The sequence below is a fragment of the Heptranchias perlo genome, chromosome 15 (genome assembly GCF_035084215.1).
Source record: "Heptranchias perlo isolate sHepPer1 chromosome 15, sHepPer1.hap1, whole genome shotgun sequence".
Classification (NCBI taxonomy): Eukaryota; Metazoa; Chordata; class Chondrichthyes; order Hexanchiformes; family Hexanchidae; genus Heptranchias; species Heptranchias perlo.
Window position 1 is genome coordinate 33,068,611 of NC_090339.1, and position 16,601 is coordinate 33,085,211.

Consider the following 16,601-nt stretch of genomic DNA (forward strand, 5'->3'; position numbering starts at 1 on the left):
CCTCTCTGCATGTTCCCAGTCATGCTCAATGCCCAGCGGGAGCCCTAGCAGACCACTCATCGTTGCCAGGAATGTTGTTCAACTACGGTTGCAACTTTCCAAACTGTAAGGTAGTACCTGCCAAACCTCTCTCAAATGTACTCTAGGAACTCTCAGTAAGTATAGGGAGCTTCAAAAAACACTTCCTATTCCATTAGCAGCCAGAAGCAATAATCCAGCAACTAACCTGTAAATCTTGCATGGTCCCTTTAAATAAAGCTGGAGTGGGGGGGTCCTCCAGGCACTCTAAGAAACATTCAGGTGTGCGTGGTTAAGACAGTGCGTTGAGTTGAGAGTTAAGGCCAAAATGGTGTCTATCACTTTAAATCAGCGTTGCACACTGATTGCACGCATTTTCTCCTTACTTTCCGTGCTTCCGGCGTTCGGTATTTACGCAACTCCTATACCAAAATGGCAACCGGCGCACGTTATGCTGGAAACATGCGTGCGCAGCCAAAACGCCATCTTGGTTGTTCGAGAAGTCGCACAGCGCCGAAGCAACGGGCGCTACACGGCCCAATTTAGCGCCCAATTGCTCTTGTCCTTCTTGATGGTACAGGTCCAAGGTGAAAGAGGTATTGTCAAAGTAATCTTGGTGAGTTGCTGCAGTGCATCCTAGGAATAGTACATACTGCAGTCACAGCATGCCAATGATGGATGGGGTGAATATTGAGTCCCGTGGCAGGGATAGTGATCCTTGTGAAAAACAGCCATGTGTCTATATCAAAGTTGATAAACCTGCAAATCTTCAAACACTTGGAATTTAAATTAAAAGAGGGGATTAATAGTTACCAGTATGTTAATCAAATCAAAGAGAGGTAACTAGTAGCAACAAGGTGTCAGACGAGCACTAGGGAGGTTGATTAATAAGTACCAGATGAGCACTGGGGCGGAAACTAATATAACAGCGCCAAGTGAGCGTGGGACAGGGAGTGACAGCAAAGAACAGTGTTAGGGGACGCCCTGCTGAATACAGCTTGTACGCAAGTGGTAGAGTATAGGATACTGGCAGCCTTGGGAGCCGAAAGGGCTGGAGGGGTATTGAAAAAAGGTAAGAATTAGTCCTGGAAAAAATACTTAAAGAATGATGAACTGATTGAAATGATATTGATTAAGTTTGACAATAGTTTGGTATGTACAAACTAGGAAAGAAATGAAGCATTTACTGTTAGAGTGAATTGATATCTGTGTCCAGACTATGGTTTGATAGTAACCTATTAGCCTACCTGTAAAACTAAGACTAAAGCTCCGGTTTTAACTTGGGCTGGGAATTGAGGGTGCGAGGCCCGAAGAGGGCGGCAATCTGTCCGGTCCCCTGGAGCGTAAGGCTCAGGAGATTTTAACTCCCAGGTTTCATTTGAATGCCCCGATGCTGACTTCTGCCCAAAGCTGGTGGGGGTGATAACAATGCCAGTGGACGGGAGTGGAAATTTGCAGGGGGTCAGACCACTGATGGTGACCCACGGAAATGAACCCCAAGGGTTGCAGACCGTGTGGGCCTTAGTCGGCGTACAGCTAAAATGGCATGCACATCGCTCTGCGTTGAGCGGCCTTCCTGTGTCTGTTTTCAGGTAAGTTAAGGTGGTGGGGGTGCGGGAACGCATTTAGAGCATGGCATGGACTTCCCCTGCCATCTTAATCCGCCCCACCCCCACCCCGACTGCACCGTTCCCGCTGGACGTGACGAGTGGGCTTAAAATATCTTCTTTAAACTGCAACTGGGATGAAGAATTTAAAAAACTGTATTGTATGTTAACACTCTTACTGAACTCCTGATTCAAATCCATCCAGTCTGGCTTCTACCATATCACAGCACAAAAGCAGCCCAAGCCAATGTCATGAATGACATCGTCTGTGATTATGACAATAGTGCATTATTAGTTTTATCCTCCTCGATTTTTCCACAGTATTCGATACCATTGACCACACTATTCTCCAATGTCTCTCCTCCCTCATCTAGTTCCATCAGATTGCCCTTGCATGATTCTATTCCCACCTAACTGAATGTAGCCAGTGCATTTCCGGCAATGGCTTTTCTTCTCCCCCACATCATCACCTCTAGAATTCCCCAGGGATCTAGACTTGGTTCCCTCCATTGATTTCATCTCCCTCTCTTGCCATTCTCTGAACAAGACCATTCATAGTATCATAGTAGGTACAGCACAGGAAGAGGCCATTTGGCCCATCATGCCTGTTCCGGCTCTTTGAAAGAGTTATCCAATTAGTTCCATTGCCCTGCTCTTTCCGCATAGCCCTGTAAATTCTTTCCCTTCACGTATTTATCCAATTCTCTTTTGTAAGTTACCATTGAATTTGCTTCCACCACCCCTTCAGGCAGTGTATTCTAGATCATTGCAACTCGCTGCGTAAAAAAGTGTTTCCTCATGTCGCCTCTGGCTCTTTTGCCGATCACCTTAAATCTGTGTCCTTTGGTTACCGACCCTTCTGCCTCTGGAAACAGTTTCTCTTTATTTACTCTATCAAAACCGTCCATGATTTTGAACACCTCTATCAAATCTCCCCTTAACATTTCTGTTCTAAGGAGAACAAACCCCAGCTTCTCCACATGGCTGAAATCCCTCATCCCTCATACCATTCTAGTAAATCTCTTCTGCACCCGCTTTAAGACCTTGACATCCTTCCTAAAGTGTGGTGCCCAGAATTGAACACAATACTCCAGCTGAGGCCTAACTAGTGTTTTATAAAGGTTGAGCATAACTTCCTTGCTTTTGTACTCTATCCCTCTATTAACAAAGCCCAGGATCCTATATGCTTTTTTAACAGCCTTCTCAACTTGTCCTGTCACCTTCAAGATTTGTGTATGTGCACCCCCAGGTCTCTCTGTTCCTGCGCTTCCTTTACAATTGTACCATTTAGTTTAGATTGCTTCTCCTCATTCTTCCTACCAAAATGCATCATTTCACATTTCCCTGCATTAAATTTCATCTGCCATGTGTCTTCCCATTTCACGAGTCTGTCTATGTCCTCCTGAAGTCTGTTACTATCCTCTACATTGTTTACTACATTTCCGAGTTTCATGTCATCTGCAAACTTGGAAATTATACCCTCTATACCCAAGTCCAGATCATTAATATGTATTAAAAAGAGCAGTGATCCTAATACTGACCCTCGGGAACACCACTGTATACTTACCTCCAGTCTGAAAAACAACTGTTCACCACTACTCTCTGCTTTCTGTCCCTTAGACAATTTTGTATCCACACAGCCACTGTCCCTTTAATCCCATGGGCTTTAATTTTGCTAAGAAGTCTATTATTTGGTACTTTATCAAATGCCTTTTGAAAGTCCATATACACAACATCAACCGCACTACCCTCATCAACTCTTTCGGTTACTTCATCAAAGAACTCAATCAGTTAGTCAAATACGATTTTCGTCCAACAAATCCATGCTGACTTTCATTTATTAGCCCATACTTTTCCAAGTGCCCATTTATTTTGACCCAGATTGTTGTCTCTAAAGGTTTCCCCACCACTGACGTTTGGCTGACTGGCCTGTAATTGCCGGTTTATCCTTCTCCCTTTTTTTGAACAGGGGTGTGACATTTGCAATGCTCCAGTCCTCCAGCACTGTTCCCATATCTAAGCAGGATTGGAAGATTGTGGCCAGAGCCTCCACAATTTCCACCCTTGCTTCCTTCAGTAACCTAAGATGCATCCCAACTGGACCGGATGACTTTTCTACTTTGAGTACTGCCAATCTTTTAATACCTCCTCTTTATCGATTTTTATCCTATCCAATATTGCTACTACCTCCTCCTTTACTGCTACAATGACAGCAACCTCTTCTCTAGTGAAGTATTTATTTAGTACCTCAGCCTCACCCTTTGCCTTCATAAGAAGATCTCCATTTTTGTCCCTAATTGGTCCCATCCTTCCTTTGACTACCCTTTTACTATTTATATGTTTATAAAATACTTTTGCTTTCCCTTTTATGTTAGCCGCTAATCTATTCTCATACTCTCTCTCTGCCCCTCTTATTTATTTTTTTAGATCTCCTCTGTGCTTTCTGTATTCAGCCTGGTTCTCTACTGTATAATGAACCTTACATTCGTCCTTTTTCTCTTTCATTTTAATCTCTATATCTTTAGTCATCCATGGAGGTCTAGCTTTGGATGTCCCTCCTTTCCTTCTCGTGGGGATGTGTCTACTGTACCCAAACCAACTCCTCCTTGAAGGTCTCCCATTGTTCAGTTACTGTTTTGCCTACCAATTTTTGATTCCAATCAACCTGGGCAAGATCCCTTTTTAACTCACTGAAATTAGTCCTCCTCCAGTTTAGTATTTTCACATTTGACTGTTCCTTGTTCTTTTCCATAACTATTCTAAACCTAATTCGTACTCTTAGAGTCCTGTGCAATTCTGAGCTGAGCTTTAAAACTCATCTCCTATCCATCATCATCACCACATATCTTTGCAACATTGCCCAGCATTGCCCTTGCCCCAGCTCCTCTGCTGCTGAAAACCTTATACATTTCCTTGTTATTTCCAAACTCAACTACTCTAATGCCAGCCTATTATCCTCCTCCCTCAATAAATTGTTCAAGATTGCCGCACGTTTCCTGCTCAGCACTATATTTGCTTGCCCATCACCCCTGTCTTCACTGACCTACACTGACATCCTGTCTCCCAATGTGTTAAATTAAAAATCCTTGTTCTTATCATTGAATCCCCGTATGGCCTTGCTATGCCTTATCTCTTCAATTTCTTACTGCCATTAGGAGGCTATTTTAACATCAAGGGTATTACTGCTAATCCCAATCCTGCCTTCAACTGATGGCCACAGATATCAGGGTCAGTGATAATAAACAAGAGTGGATCCCTGGCTGATTTTCCCCCCTACTTAGTCTAGGGAAACTGTGGTTAATTGAGGGATCCCTACTGCTGTGTCAACTGAGATGGGAAAGACATGTTTTTAAAATTCCTAGCTAGATACAGAGAGATTTTGCAACAGATGAAGAATACTGTAGCTTTAGTACAATGTATGTGCACTCTGGGCTCAGAATATAATACTAGCTACAATAAAAAAAAAATCCATTTCCTTTTGGAATTTGGCTTTCTATTTAACTTTGGACATGGGGGGTAAACTGATTTCAGTTTACATAAAATCAACACTCTAATTGTGGTTCCTACAACCAGTGTGTGTGTCTTTCAACATTAGTAGGTAACAAGGGGAAAGAAAGAAAGAAAGAAAGAAATTGCATTTATATAGCACCTTTTGTATTCTCGGACATCCCAAAGCATTTCACAGTCAATTAATTACTTTTAAAGTGTAGGCATCATTGTTATGTAGGAAAATGTGGTAGCCAATTTGCACACAGAAAGGTCCCAAATACAATAAATGAGATAAATAGCCAGTTAATCTTTTTTTGTGAGATGTTGGTTAAGGGATAAAGGTGAGCCAGAAGATCTGGGGAACTACCCTGCTCTTCTTCGCATAGTGGCATGGATCTTTTATGGTAGGAAACACTGATGGATACTTATCTCAACACAACACTACTGTATGTAAATGCATTTCCAGACTGAATAGTCCTGCAATATCCCTATGGCCTTCAGGTGCTGGCTTCTTCCCCCCATTGAAGCCTGACAACCTGGCTACACATTCCATCTCTGGTGACAGTGTGGGTAGCAGTGGCATAGCTCTGATTGCAAAGTCCCACCTCAGCCTTTCCTCCCAACCCTTTAGCATTCCACTTGCCTTTCGCTTAAAATCGTGATCATGTACTCCTCTCCCAAGCTGCATGTCAACTTCCTCAATGAGTCCTCCTCCCTTAACATCAGCGCTGAGTGACTCCTTATCCTCAATGACTTCAACCTACAACTAAACTCCACTAGTCCCTTCATCTCTCGTTGCTATTCAGTTTCACATAAACATATAAACACTCCTAGTCATGCCCATGGCAACCATTCCCTTGCAGCCTCTCAACTTCCAAGGTCTTGATCACCATAAGAGCATTCTCTCATCACTTCATCATCTCTTACCACCCATCTCCCCTTGCCTCCCCTGAACTCCACTAACCTTACCATCCACCCCTGAAAAAAGCTTCCCCCCAAACTCCCTCATTTTCAAATATCCAGCTTCCTCTCCTTTAGCCCTTCACCCATTACAGCACCTCTGCCCCTGTTGACTTGCTCAACTGCTCACTTGCCTCTGCCTTTGAAGGTCTTGATTCCATCAAATCACTCACTATCGTCTGCCCCTGCCCTTTCCCATATTACATCTTGGCTTCCTTAATTTTGAGGGCCGCAAATTTGAATGCATCTGGAGCAAAACTGGTTTAGTCATTTATTGGCTCAACTATGTTAAACATTACTGTGCCTGCTTCTCTTCAGCAAAATCCTTGTGTTACCCCAGGATTATCCTGGAGGGCAAGGACAACCCGTGGCACCTTTTCTGCATGCTAAATGACCTGTTCAAATCCCTTGACCTCTTCAAACTCTCCACTGTAGTTTGATGTGGTCAACTATTTCATCCTGTTCCATTGCCTGTTCTCTGTATCCAAGCTCTGCGAAGTTGCCCGTATGTAGTTCCATTCCTTTCTATCCCAGCATAGCCAGTGCATCTCCAGCGGTGTCTCTCTTCAAGCACTTGCATGCTCACCTCTGAGGTCTCCCGAGGAACTATCCCTGGCCCTCTTCCTCATCTGTGTGCTGTCCCTCAGTGACATCGTCTAAAGCATCAGGTCAGCATCTATACCTATGCTGACAATACGCAGCTCTATCCCACAACCTTTTCTGTCAGACTGCTTGTTGGACCTTAAGTTGTGGATGCATCAAAATTTCCTCTAATTGAACAGAATAAAAAAGAAAGACTTGCATTTATATAGCCCATGTCATGTCCTCAGGATGTTCCGAAGTGCTTTCCGGCAAATTTAAGTACTTTTAAGGTGTAGTTACTATTATAATGTAGGAAAAGCAGTAGCCAATAAGTTCCTACAAACAGCAATGAAATGAATGACCATATCATCAGTGTTAGGTGCTGGTTGAGAGATAACTTTTGGCCAGGACACCGAGAGAACTCCTCTGCTCTTCTTCATTTACATCCGCCTGAGAGGGCAGAGGGGGCCTCGGTTTAACATCTCAATCCAAAAGACGGTACCTCCGATAGGGCAGCACTCCCTCAGTACTGCACAGAAGTGTCAGCCTATTTTATGTGCTCAAGTCTCTGGAGTGGGGCTTGAACGCACAACCTTCTGACTCAGAGGTGAGAGTGCTAGCACTGAGCCAAAGCTGAAGACCAAAGCCTTCATTTTTTGATCCCCTCCATAAAATTTTCTCCCTCGTTATTGTCTCCCTCTCCCTCCCCTGGTCACTTGCTCAGGCTGGATCAGGCTGTATGAAACCTTGTCCGGCTGTTCAACCCAGAGCTGAGCTTCAAACCCCAGATCATATACATCACCAAGAGCGCTTACTTCCACCTCTACAAGATAATCTTCCTCTGCCGTTACCTCACCCCAGCATTGACCAAACTCTTATCGATGCCTTCGCCACTTTTAGAATCGATTTCTGCAACATCTTACTTGCTAGCCTCCCATAATGGATCTTCCATAAAGTCCAACTTGTCCAAACTCAGCTGCCTCTATCCTTTCCCACACAAAGTCCACCTTGCCTATCAGCGCCATGCTCACTGACACAAACTTGCTCTCCGACCCTAAAGCGTTTAAATCCCCCCAAGTCCTTGCAACCCAGCCTTAAGTCCTCTCTTATACCCTATGATTTTCTGACCTTCTGTTCATATTCATTCCCTTCACCCACCATTCGTAGTGGAGCTTTCAATCGCCTTGGCCCTACTTTCTGGAACTCCCTTGCTAAACCCACTTAGTCTCTTTACTTCTCTCTCCACCTTTAAAAGGCTTCTTAATCTATCTTTATGACCAAGTTTTTAACCATCTCTCCTAGCTCTTCCACAATGACTTGGAATCCTCTTCTCTTATTTATTTATTTCCCCCTCTCTGTAAAGCATTGTGGGACACTTTTTTATGTTAAAAGTGATATATAAATGCAAATTGTTGTTATTCCTCATTCGGTATCACCTCATTCACATTCCCTATACACTATTGATACCCATTGCGCATCTCCCATATACTACACTGGCATCCCTTATGCTCCCAACTATTCCACATTCTGCCTCTTCATTGTGCACCCTTTGTGTATTGCTCGTTCCTGACCACCATCTTCTGTTCACTCTATGATCAAGATCAATGATTTCAAGAACTGCCCAAAGGCTTAGTTGGTACATACATTGCTCATTGTGGAACTGAGACATACAGAGCAATGGTGGGTGTGCGCAGGAGTCTCTGGCTTCATGGGGCAGGTGGGTGTCAGAGATGCATTTACATTGGCGCTTGCGCCTACCTGCCCCATGCAAATTAGACGGCTCCCAATGATATCTTTACTCCTACTATTAGCTCTCTGCCCTCAAACCATCTCATTATCCATGTGACCACATTTCACTTAATTCAGTGAGCCATTATTTTTGTAATAAGTCTCCTATGCTGTTTTTCAAAACAAAAAGCTTTCCTAAAATCCACATAAACGACATGCAATGCATTTCCTAGGGAAATAATTACACAATCGAAATCGTGCACTTCTGGTGTAATTCTGACAGGGAGTGCACAGAAAATGGGGCGGAATTTGGATCCACCAGAATTTTAACTACACAGCAAATTGCACTCTGGGTGGGGTTGTGGGGGGGGGGGATAGATGCTTCTTCTGCTTACGTCCTCACAGCAGTTTGGAAGTGAATCTGAGGGTGTTTCCAGGCTACTTCAGGGATCTCATCAGATGTGCCGTTGATTGGCCCAGTGAAACCACATGCCTACTGATAGCAGGTGTTGGTGCAGTTCTGGGTCGCAAATGAGGCTGAGAATCAGGCCTTCTCATCTTCGGCCAGACTGACGTCTGGTTCCCCTTCTCAGCAGCAGGATGCCCCTCTGAAACAGAGGGCAAGCCCGCCTGTTGGTGCCAACTTCTAATATTTAAATCCCAATTCGAGGCTGTTTCATCGATCCTCTCTGTTATTTTTTCCAAGAATCCCATAAGGTTGGTCAGATGCAAACTGTCTTTTAGAAATTATTGATGAATAGCCCTGATTAACACTTGTTACTCCAAGTGTTTTGTAATTTCATCCCATATTATAAGCTGTAGGGATGGATGCCACAAAGGCGACGGATCTTCAGTGGTGGGATTTCTGCCTGCCCTGGATCTGACATATCTCTAGCCATGTATCCAGCTCCCCATGCATTGATGGTGGAGGCAAAGCAGTAAAGCTGGGTGCCATTGGTGCACATATGCAAAGTGACCACATGAGTATGAGTGATGGTATCGATGGGCAGCAAGCTAATAATGAAGAAGAGGGAAGCAATGATGGATCCACTGAGGAAGGAAGAATGTATCTATGCAGGCATCAATAAAAGTGTTTCGAGGAGCTGAAGGTTGCAATTTCGTCTGCACATATTTTTGAGCTCAGACTCAGCACTGCAGAGGCAGGGTGCAGCTGAACCAAGAGTCCCGGGGCTGGCTTCAACTTGGGCCTCGGGCCTAATTAGCATGTTATATACAAGCTGCCGATGCTCATTGTGCCTCCACGGGAAGCTCTCGAATTGTGGGTCACGGCGCCAGGCTAGCTTCATTCAGGAAAATGTGGTCTATATGCAGCCTAACCAGTGGTCCTTAAAAGGACTGCTGGAGATCGCTACCAACAGGGTAAGCTTTACCTGAATGTGCAGGAATGCTCCTCCCAGCTCCTCGAACCCCAATCGGCCCCGCCCCTCTCTCGATCGCTTCCTTCCTCCCGATTGCTACCCCCCACCTCTCCCAGAATCTACCTGAGAGCCGCTGCATGCCACGCAGCAGCCTGAAATTGAAATTCTCTTTGCCGATGAGCTGCCTGGGAAGGCCCAGCAGGTGTCTGCAGCTTGTCGGTCTCAAGTAATTGAGGCCCGAGGCCCATTATCAGGTGGACTTTGGGCCTACCTGTCTAATGCAGGGACTTTTGAACTGAGTATCGGGAGATACGGCAGCCAATTTCCACAGAGCAAGGTCCTACAAACAGCAATGAGATAAATGGCCAGATAATTTGTTTTTTCGTTAATATTGGTTGAGGGATAAATCTTGGCCAGGACACCGGAGAGAATTCTTCTGCACTTTTTCGAATAGTGCCATAGGATCTTTTACCTCCATCTGAGAGGGCAGACAGGGCCTCGGTTTAACATCTCATCCGAAAGATGGCACCTCTGACAGTACAGCATTCCCTCAGTATTGCACTGGAGTGTCAGCCTAGATTATGTGCTCAAGTCCCTCGAATGGGGCTTGAATCCACAACCGTCTGACTCAGTGGCGAGAGTGCTACCACTGAGCCACAGCTGACATCCCTATCTGTCTGGGCAGATGAGGCCTTGGTTTAACGTCTCATCTGAAAGCTGGCGCAGCCAGAATGAGCCGGACTCTCTTCGGGGCCAGGAGTCAGTTAGCAGTGATGCTGTGCATGTATTAAAATTATTGGATTCAGTTTTCCCATGCTCCAGGAGTTGTGGTAACCGATGGGACACTTCCTTGGAACATAAAAAATGAGAATCCACTTGTTGAAATGCTAAATGCAAGCTGCATGGATGTAAGTGGATTGCCAGTTGGCAACAACCATCACAGACTGTGGTACACTGCACCCTCAATATGATGAAGTTAAATTTAAAGTTAAAGTTAAGTGAAATGAGTTACTGCTACCATCACTACAATAAAAAGCAAGATATCCTTTTAAAACTTTGCGACTTTAAATATGAAATTAAACATAATTTCAACTCTTTGTGGAAGTTCTATAAAGAACAGTTATTATTTGCAAAGCTTAGTTAGTCCAGGTAATTGAGGGTGCAAGGTCATTTCTTCAGCTGTTATCAGTAAATCTTTAATCTTTATAGTTTCAGATAGGTACATGAAGCCTGGTGACTAACGGGAGCAACAGACATTTGAAGCGGAATTTTGTATTGGAAGCATGCTGTAAGGACACAAGATCTACTTTTTTGGAGTAAAACCTTTTGAGTTCCAAAATGGCTAACTTTGCCATGCAATTGGTAGCCTTGATCGTGTGCATAGTGGGCATGGTTGGGACATTGTCAGCTACTATTATGCCGCACTGGAGGATCACAGCGCACATTGGAGCAAACGTTGTAACTGCTATTGTGTATATGAAGGGGTTGTGGTGGGCATGTGCCATGTTCAGCACCGGCGTCTTCCAATGTGAGACCTACAACTCCGTCCTAGAACTTCCAGCAGATCTCCAGGCTGCTCGAGCCATGATGGTCATCTCAGTTGCTCTCTCTTTGCTCGCTATAACAATCTCCGTGGTTGGCATGAAATGCACTGTGTGTGTCAAGGATTCTCCATTGGAAGACAAGATTGCTGGCACTGGAGGAGTTTTCTTTATTTTAGCTGGACTGATGGGTTTGGTGCCAGTGGCATGGACAATGAATGGGGTGATACTGAATTTCCACAACCCTTTAATTCCAGGTGACCTCAAGTTTGAAATTGGTGAGTCCTTGTACCTCGGGGTCGTTGCCGCCATGTTGACCATCATCGGAGGAGTAATGCTGTCACTGTCATTTATAGGTAGGAGAAATGAGCCCTACAGTAGACGGCCGATGTCCTACCAGAATCACGCAGCGAACCGTTCCATGCCTGCAGCATCGGCTGCATCTTTGCACTCAAAAGCAGCAAAATCGGAATTCAACTCTTACAACCTGACTGGTTATGTGTAGATTCAGAATTGTGTATTTAGCGACAGTGTAGGGACCGCAGTGAAAGTGCTTAATAGAGTAATTATAAAGATTATTCTTTATAACACGATAGCTTTCGTTGAGGGAATAATTTACATAATTTTACTGTCAAAACTTTTGCATGAAAAAGATTAAAAATTGCCTCTACCCATATAGCATACAGATGATTGCATACTTACAGCTTTTTCAATAAAAAATTTGTCATCTCACTGTATTTGAAATTGAAAGAAATAATTTACTAGGATTGGAGTATAACAGGTTGGTCAGAATGGAGTTTGAAGTATTATCGTTTCTTCCTTTCTTGAGATCCTGCTTTTACTGCACACCATTGCTAAGTTGAGTGATGGTGGGTGAACAGCTCAGGGCGCCCAAAGATCGTAGAAATAGCTTTAGGATATGTGCAAAGGTGGCCACAAAATGAATTTCTTTCATTTTCCCAAGGAAAAATCATGGATTTTAGTGCAGATTTTCTCTGTGGATGTGTTTTTACTCGGGGGGGGGGGGGGTTGGGGGGGGGAGGATGGGGGGGGTGAGGGGGAGGAGTTAAGGGGGAGCATTGCGTCTAATCTGAAAATGTACAAGACAATTTTAAAAATAGATTTTTCTTTCAGATGTCTTCATGAGATACTGTTTGGCCTTTTTTGGAATGAACATAGAAAAGTTAAGGGAAAAAAAGGCCCCTTTGGCCCATTTAAGCTCATCCCTCTAGTTTACTAACTCTCCCATACTAACAAGCAGCTTCGTGTTGAATGTCCTTAATGAATTTCCCTCTATTTTCCTACTTGAGAGACAGCTCTAAACAATTAGCATTTTTTTCAGCAAATAGGTTTTTCCACTGTCATGTTAATTTAAATTTATATCCTCTGTTTCTAAGTTCCTGGCTGAATTTGAATATTCAAAGTTTACCCTATCTGTATGTCATTTAATATTTTATATAATTATTCAATAATTATATATTATAAATACACAATAAGGTCATCCCTTATGGCCTGACATATTATACAACCAACTTCACTTCTGGTGAAAAGTCCTGGAAGTGGTGTCAAATGCCGGAGAGTCAGTGGAATAACTCCCTTACCAATTTTGCTCCCCTACCCACCTAAGTTACTCAACCCTGCCGAGTCCAGGGCTAAATGCTTTAGTTTTTAAAAAATTTCAGTTAACAGTTTGACTATTTTTTTTTCCAATGAAGAGTATCTGATGATCTTACAATGTAGGACAACCAATATCCCACCTTAATTAATATATGTAAACAGATAATTCAACAAAGGCAGTTCAAGGTAGTCTCATAGGAAATCTTAAAGTGCCTTCCATAGATGATTATTCAAAAGTAAGTTAATTATCCGACAATACAAAAGGATAATTAATCTTTTAAATTACGTGATCTCTGAATGTAACAGTGGAATATCAATTTTTTCTTCATTTCATGTTCTATTAATTGAACTGGTCATCCATGATATTATTTGTACAATGATGCAGGAGTTCAATGGTATGGTGTCTTATTGGAGAGCAGTAGACCATTTTTATTTTAATAATCATTATATCTTATCACAAAATTAAACTTTACTCACATAATAGAAGTGGCATTGGAGAGCTTCCCAATGGCTCAGTGGGTAATTGAACTGCATGTACAGTACTGAGCCATACAGGCCAGCAAGGTCTCGGGTTGAATCCCTGCTCTGTACTGACTTAGCTGATCTTAGCCGGGGTGGCAGTATGTAAGCTACACTTGGCTTGAGTGTTCGGAAGTTAGCTGAGAAAAACTCAACAAGACTCCTGTCCAATTATTTCTTCTGAAACTGCATGGGTATGCACACTGGGTGAGGACAGATGAGAATTGATGCGATGGCTGCTATAGTTGAATAGCCTGGCAGTACTCACTGCTCAGGACAACATGTGAAGAATAGCCACTTAGGTGAGGTACTGGAGAGCTCTGGTACTTATGGATCTGTACTCCAGCCCGACTGCTTCTTTGAAGAGCGGGTAATGCTTGATATATATGTTTGTGTCAGAACTAAGCTTTTGAACAAATATACATGTGTAGTTATTGAAGCAGTAACGTGTCCATAGATTCAGATGAGCCTCATAAATTACTCAGCCTTTGTTGTTGTGCTTTGTGGTGGCAGAATAATGTCAAAGGCAAGATAAAACTTTGCAGGGCACCTATCATGCTATGTGCATTCCATAATGAGAGCCTGCACCACAGTTTATTCACAGGAATTCCCATGTCACAGTGACATGAGCTGACTGCTCAACCAATAACACCTTGGCTAATAACACCATTGTCTTCAATTCAATCCATTATTAAAAAAAACAGCATGTTATAGCTGAATCTAATTTGGATATTATGTGGTGTTCTTAAACATCAAAGAAGTACTTTGGCATGCATCTGTTCTGTAACATTCCAACAGCACAAATGGAATCCTCAACTCCTTGCCAGGAGTGTGCCATCACAATACTCCAAAGCTCAGAGGCTGAGATGTTCTTTGTTTTGTGTGGGTGTTGAGAAAAGCCTTTCTCATGTGGAATTGAATATACCTGTGTACCTTCTTAACATTTGTATAAATCTTCTTTTAAAAAAATACAGAAAAAAAAATCAAATTAAGTGCTCATGAATATTTTTTTAAAGGCCTTCTGACAACAAATCCAACACTGAATACTCATGACCAATCCCTCAGGGAAACAAAACAGTATCGAGTTGATAATGTAGATTCTGTAGATTTTGAGTCCACGACTAGCATTCTCAAGACTTTTCAGTTCTAAGTGATATGGGGTTTACGCTACTTTATTCTGCAAGCTCTGATCCTTTTTTTCATAACATTTGATTTGAACGATTGAAAATCAAAATGTTCCTTTTTTCTAGGCAAAAGAAAAGGAGCTTCAAGATATTAACTTCAGAACATTTTAAAATGGACTAAAAATATTTTTCTGTTAAAACTTTGTAAATTGCTGTGGGATCGTCTGTTATTGCTGATTGGCTTGTTTATCAGGTTGTGTTGTAATATGAAATTAATGTACTTTGTAGTTTTGTAACTTTTTTTCACTTTTTGACACTTTTGTTAAGAGTATAAAATGTTTTAAAATGTAAAACTTCATTATAAATCAGCAATTGTAATCAACAATATTTTACTGATAGTAATAAAATATTCTAATCAAGGTTCTTGTTTTGCATTTGAGTCATTTGTGTATCTGTCACTGACCACTTAAATTGGAGTGGATACAGGTTTATTGAATCTACTCCTCTTTGCCACTACAGATGGACCAGGGATTAGAGTCCCAGACTGCCTGCACTTAGTTGAATTAGGGGTTGGAATCCTTGTGCTGCTTCTTTCAATCAGATAAACTTTAGGTTGGATTTCTGGAGAGGTTTGCTGTGAGTAGACCATGAATTAAAGCTACAGGGCTGCCTATCTTTAGTCAGATATACTGGGGGCTTGAAGCCCAGCCTGCCTCCCCATCGCCAAGTCAGATAGACTGACCTAAATCAGTTAGATTATGGGTGGATTGACCTCTTTCAGAGGAGGTTACAGAAATAGGGGCTTGCAAGGCCATGGGGGGATTTGAAAAAAAAGGATGAGAATTTTAAAATCGAGGCATTGCTGGACCGGGAGCCATTGTAGGTCAGCGAGCACAGGGGTGATGGGTGAACAGGACTTGGTGCAAGTTAGGATACAGGCAGCAGAGTTTTGGATGAGCTCAAGTTTATGGAGTGTGCAAGGTGGGAGGCCGGCTAGGACAGCATTGGAATAGTAGAGTCTAGAGGTAAGAAAGGCATGGATGAGGGTTTCAGTAGCAGATGAGCTGAGGCAGAGGCAGAGACGGGCGATGTTACAGAGGTGGAAGTAGGCGGTCTTGGTGATGGAGAGGATATGGGGTCAGAAGCTCAGGTCAGGGTCAATTACAACGCCAACAGTCTGGTTCATCCTCAGACAGTGGCCAGGGAGAGAGATGGAGTCGATGGCTAGATAATGAAGTTCGTGGTGGGGACTGAAGACAATGGTTTTGGTCTTCCCAAGAATTAATTGGAGGAAATTTCTGCTCATCCAACACTGGATGAGGCAGCTGCTCCTGCTTTTCCTCGCTTGGGAAGGATGCATTGGAATGAAAGCTTCATGCTACGCCAACCTTCATGTCTACAGGATGAGCAGTCCCTGATCCAGATGTGTGCAGATCACTGGGCAGCAGATGGCAGCATCATTTGTGAACTAGAGGTGTCAAAGACAGGAATCCTGTGATATGTTCAGATGCAGGTCCCAGAGTAGTGACCAAATTGGGTGCCAAATAAATCTGTACCTAAGGTCAAAAAACCTGATTTTGGAGCCAACACTGGCTATATGTGAGACTAATTGATGGTGAGAACCTCGCAAAATGTAGTCTTAAATGTCAGCAAGCTAGTGATCAGTTGATCGTAGTGGGCATCATAGCCAAGTCCCATTTGTTTTCACCGAATATCAATACTTTCAAACACTGAGGCCAATTGTAATGCCCAGTTACTGCCCAGCTGAGATCAGGTAAATCAGCATAGACAGGGGATCAAACCTGAGACCTCATTGTCTGAGTGGTTCAGTATCACACTGGAGAAGTGCCTTTACCCAGTAGATCAATGGAACAGCTAGGGAGGGAAGGGTTAATGAATACATTTGAATCAGAGGCAGATCATCAGAGAGAATCAGAGTGCATGTTGCAATTGTATAGGAACTTTTTGTACAGCCAATTAAAACTGGAATGTGTAGGCATTTACTGTGTCAAAAACAAATCAATAAAAATAAAACAC

At 43.0% G+C, this 16,601-nt stretch overlaps 1 protein-coding gene across 4 annotated transcripts; it reads left to right on the forward strand.

Annotated features, from left to right (window-relative positions):
• The first annotated feature begins 948 nt into the window (after nt 1-948).
• Nucleotides 949-14,987, forward strand: cldn2 (claudin 2). 4 transcript variants are annotated; one of them, XM_067997040.1, is made up of 3 exons: nt 949-1,090; nt 10,973-11,660; nt 14,691-14,987. In XM_067997040.1, exons 2-3 carry the CDS (start codon nt 11,102-11,104, stop codon nt 14,717-14,719), a joined length of 588 nt encoding a protein of 195 aa, XP_067853141.1. In that variant the 5' UTR covers nt 949-1,090; nt 10,973-11,101; the 3' UTR covers nt 14,720-14,987. The 4 variants fall into 4 exon arrangements, with proteins under 4 accessions (XP_067853141.1, XP_067853138.1, XP_067853139.1 ...); XM_067997037.1 differs by lacking the exon at nt 14,691-14,987 and having other exon boundaries at nt 10,973-12,319; XM_067997038.1 differs by lacking the exon at nt 14,691-14,987 and having other exon boundaries at nt 10,979-12,319.
• The last annotated feature ends 1,614 nt before the right edge of the window (nt 14,988-16,601 follow it).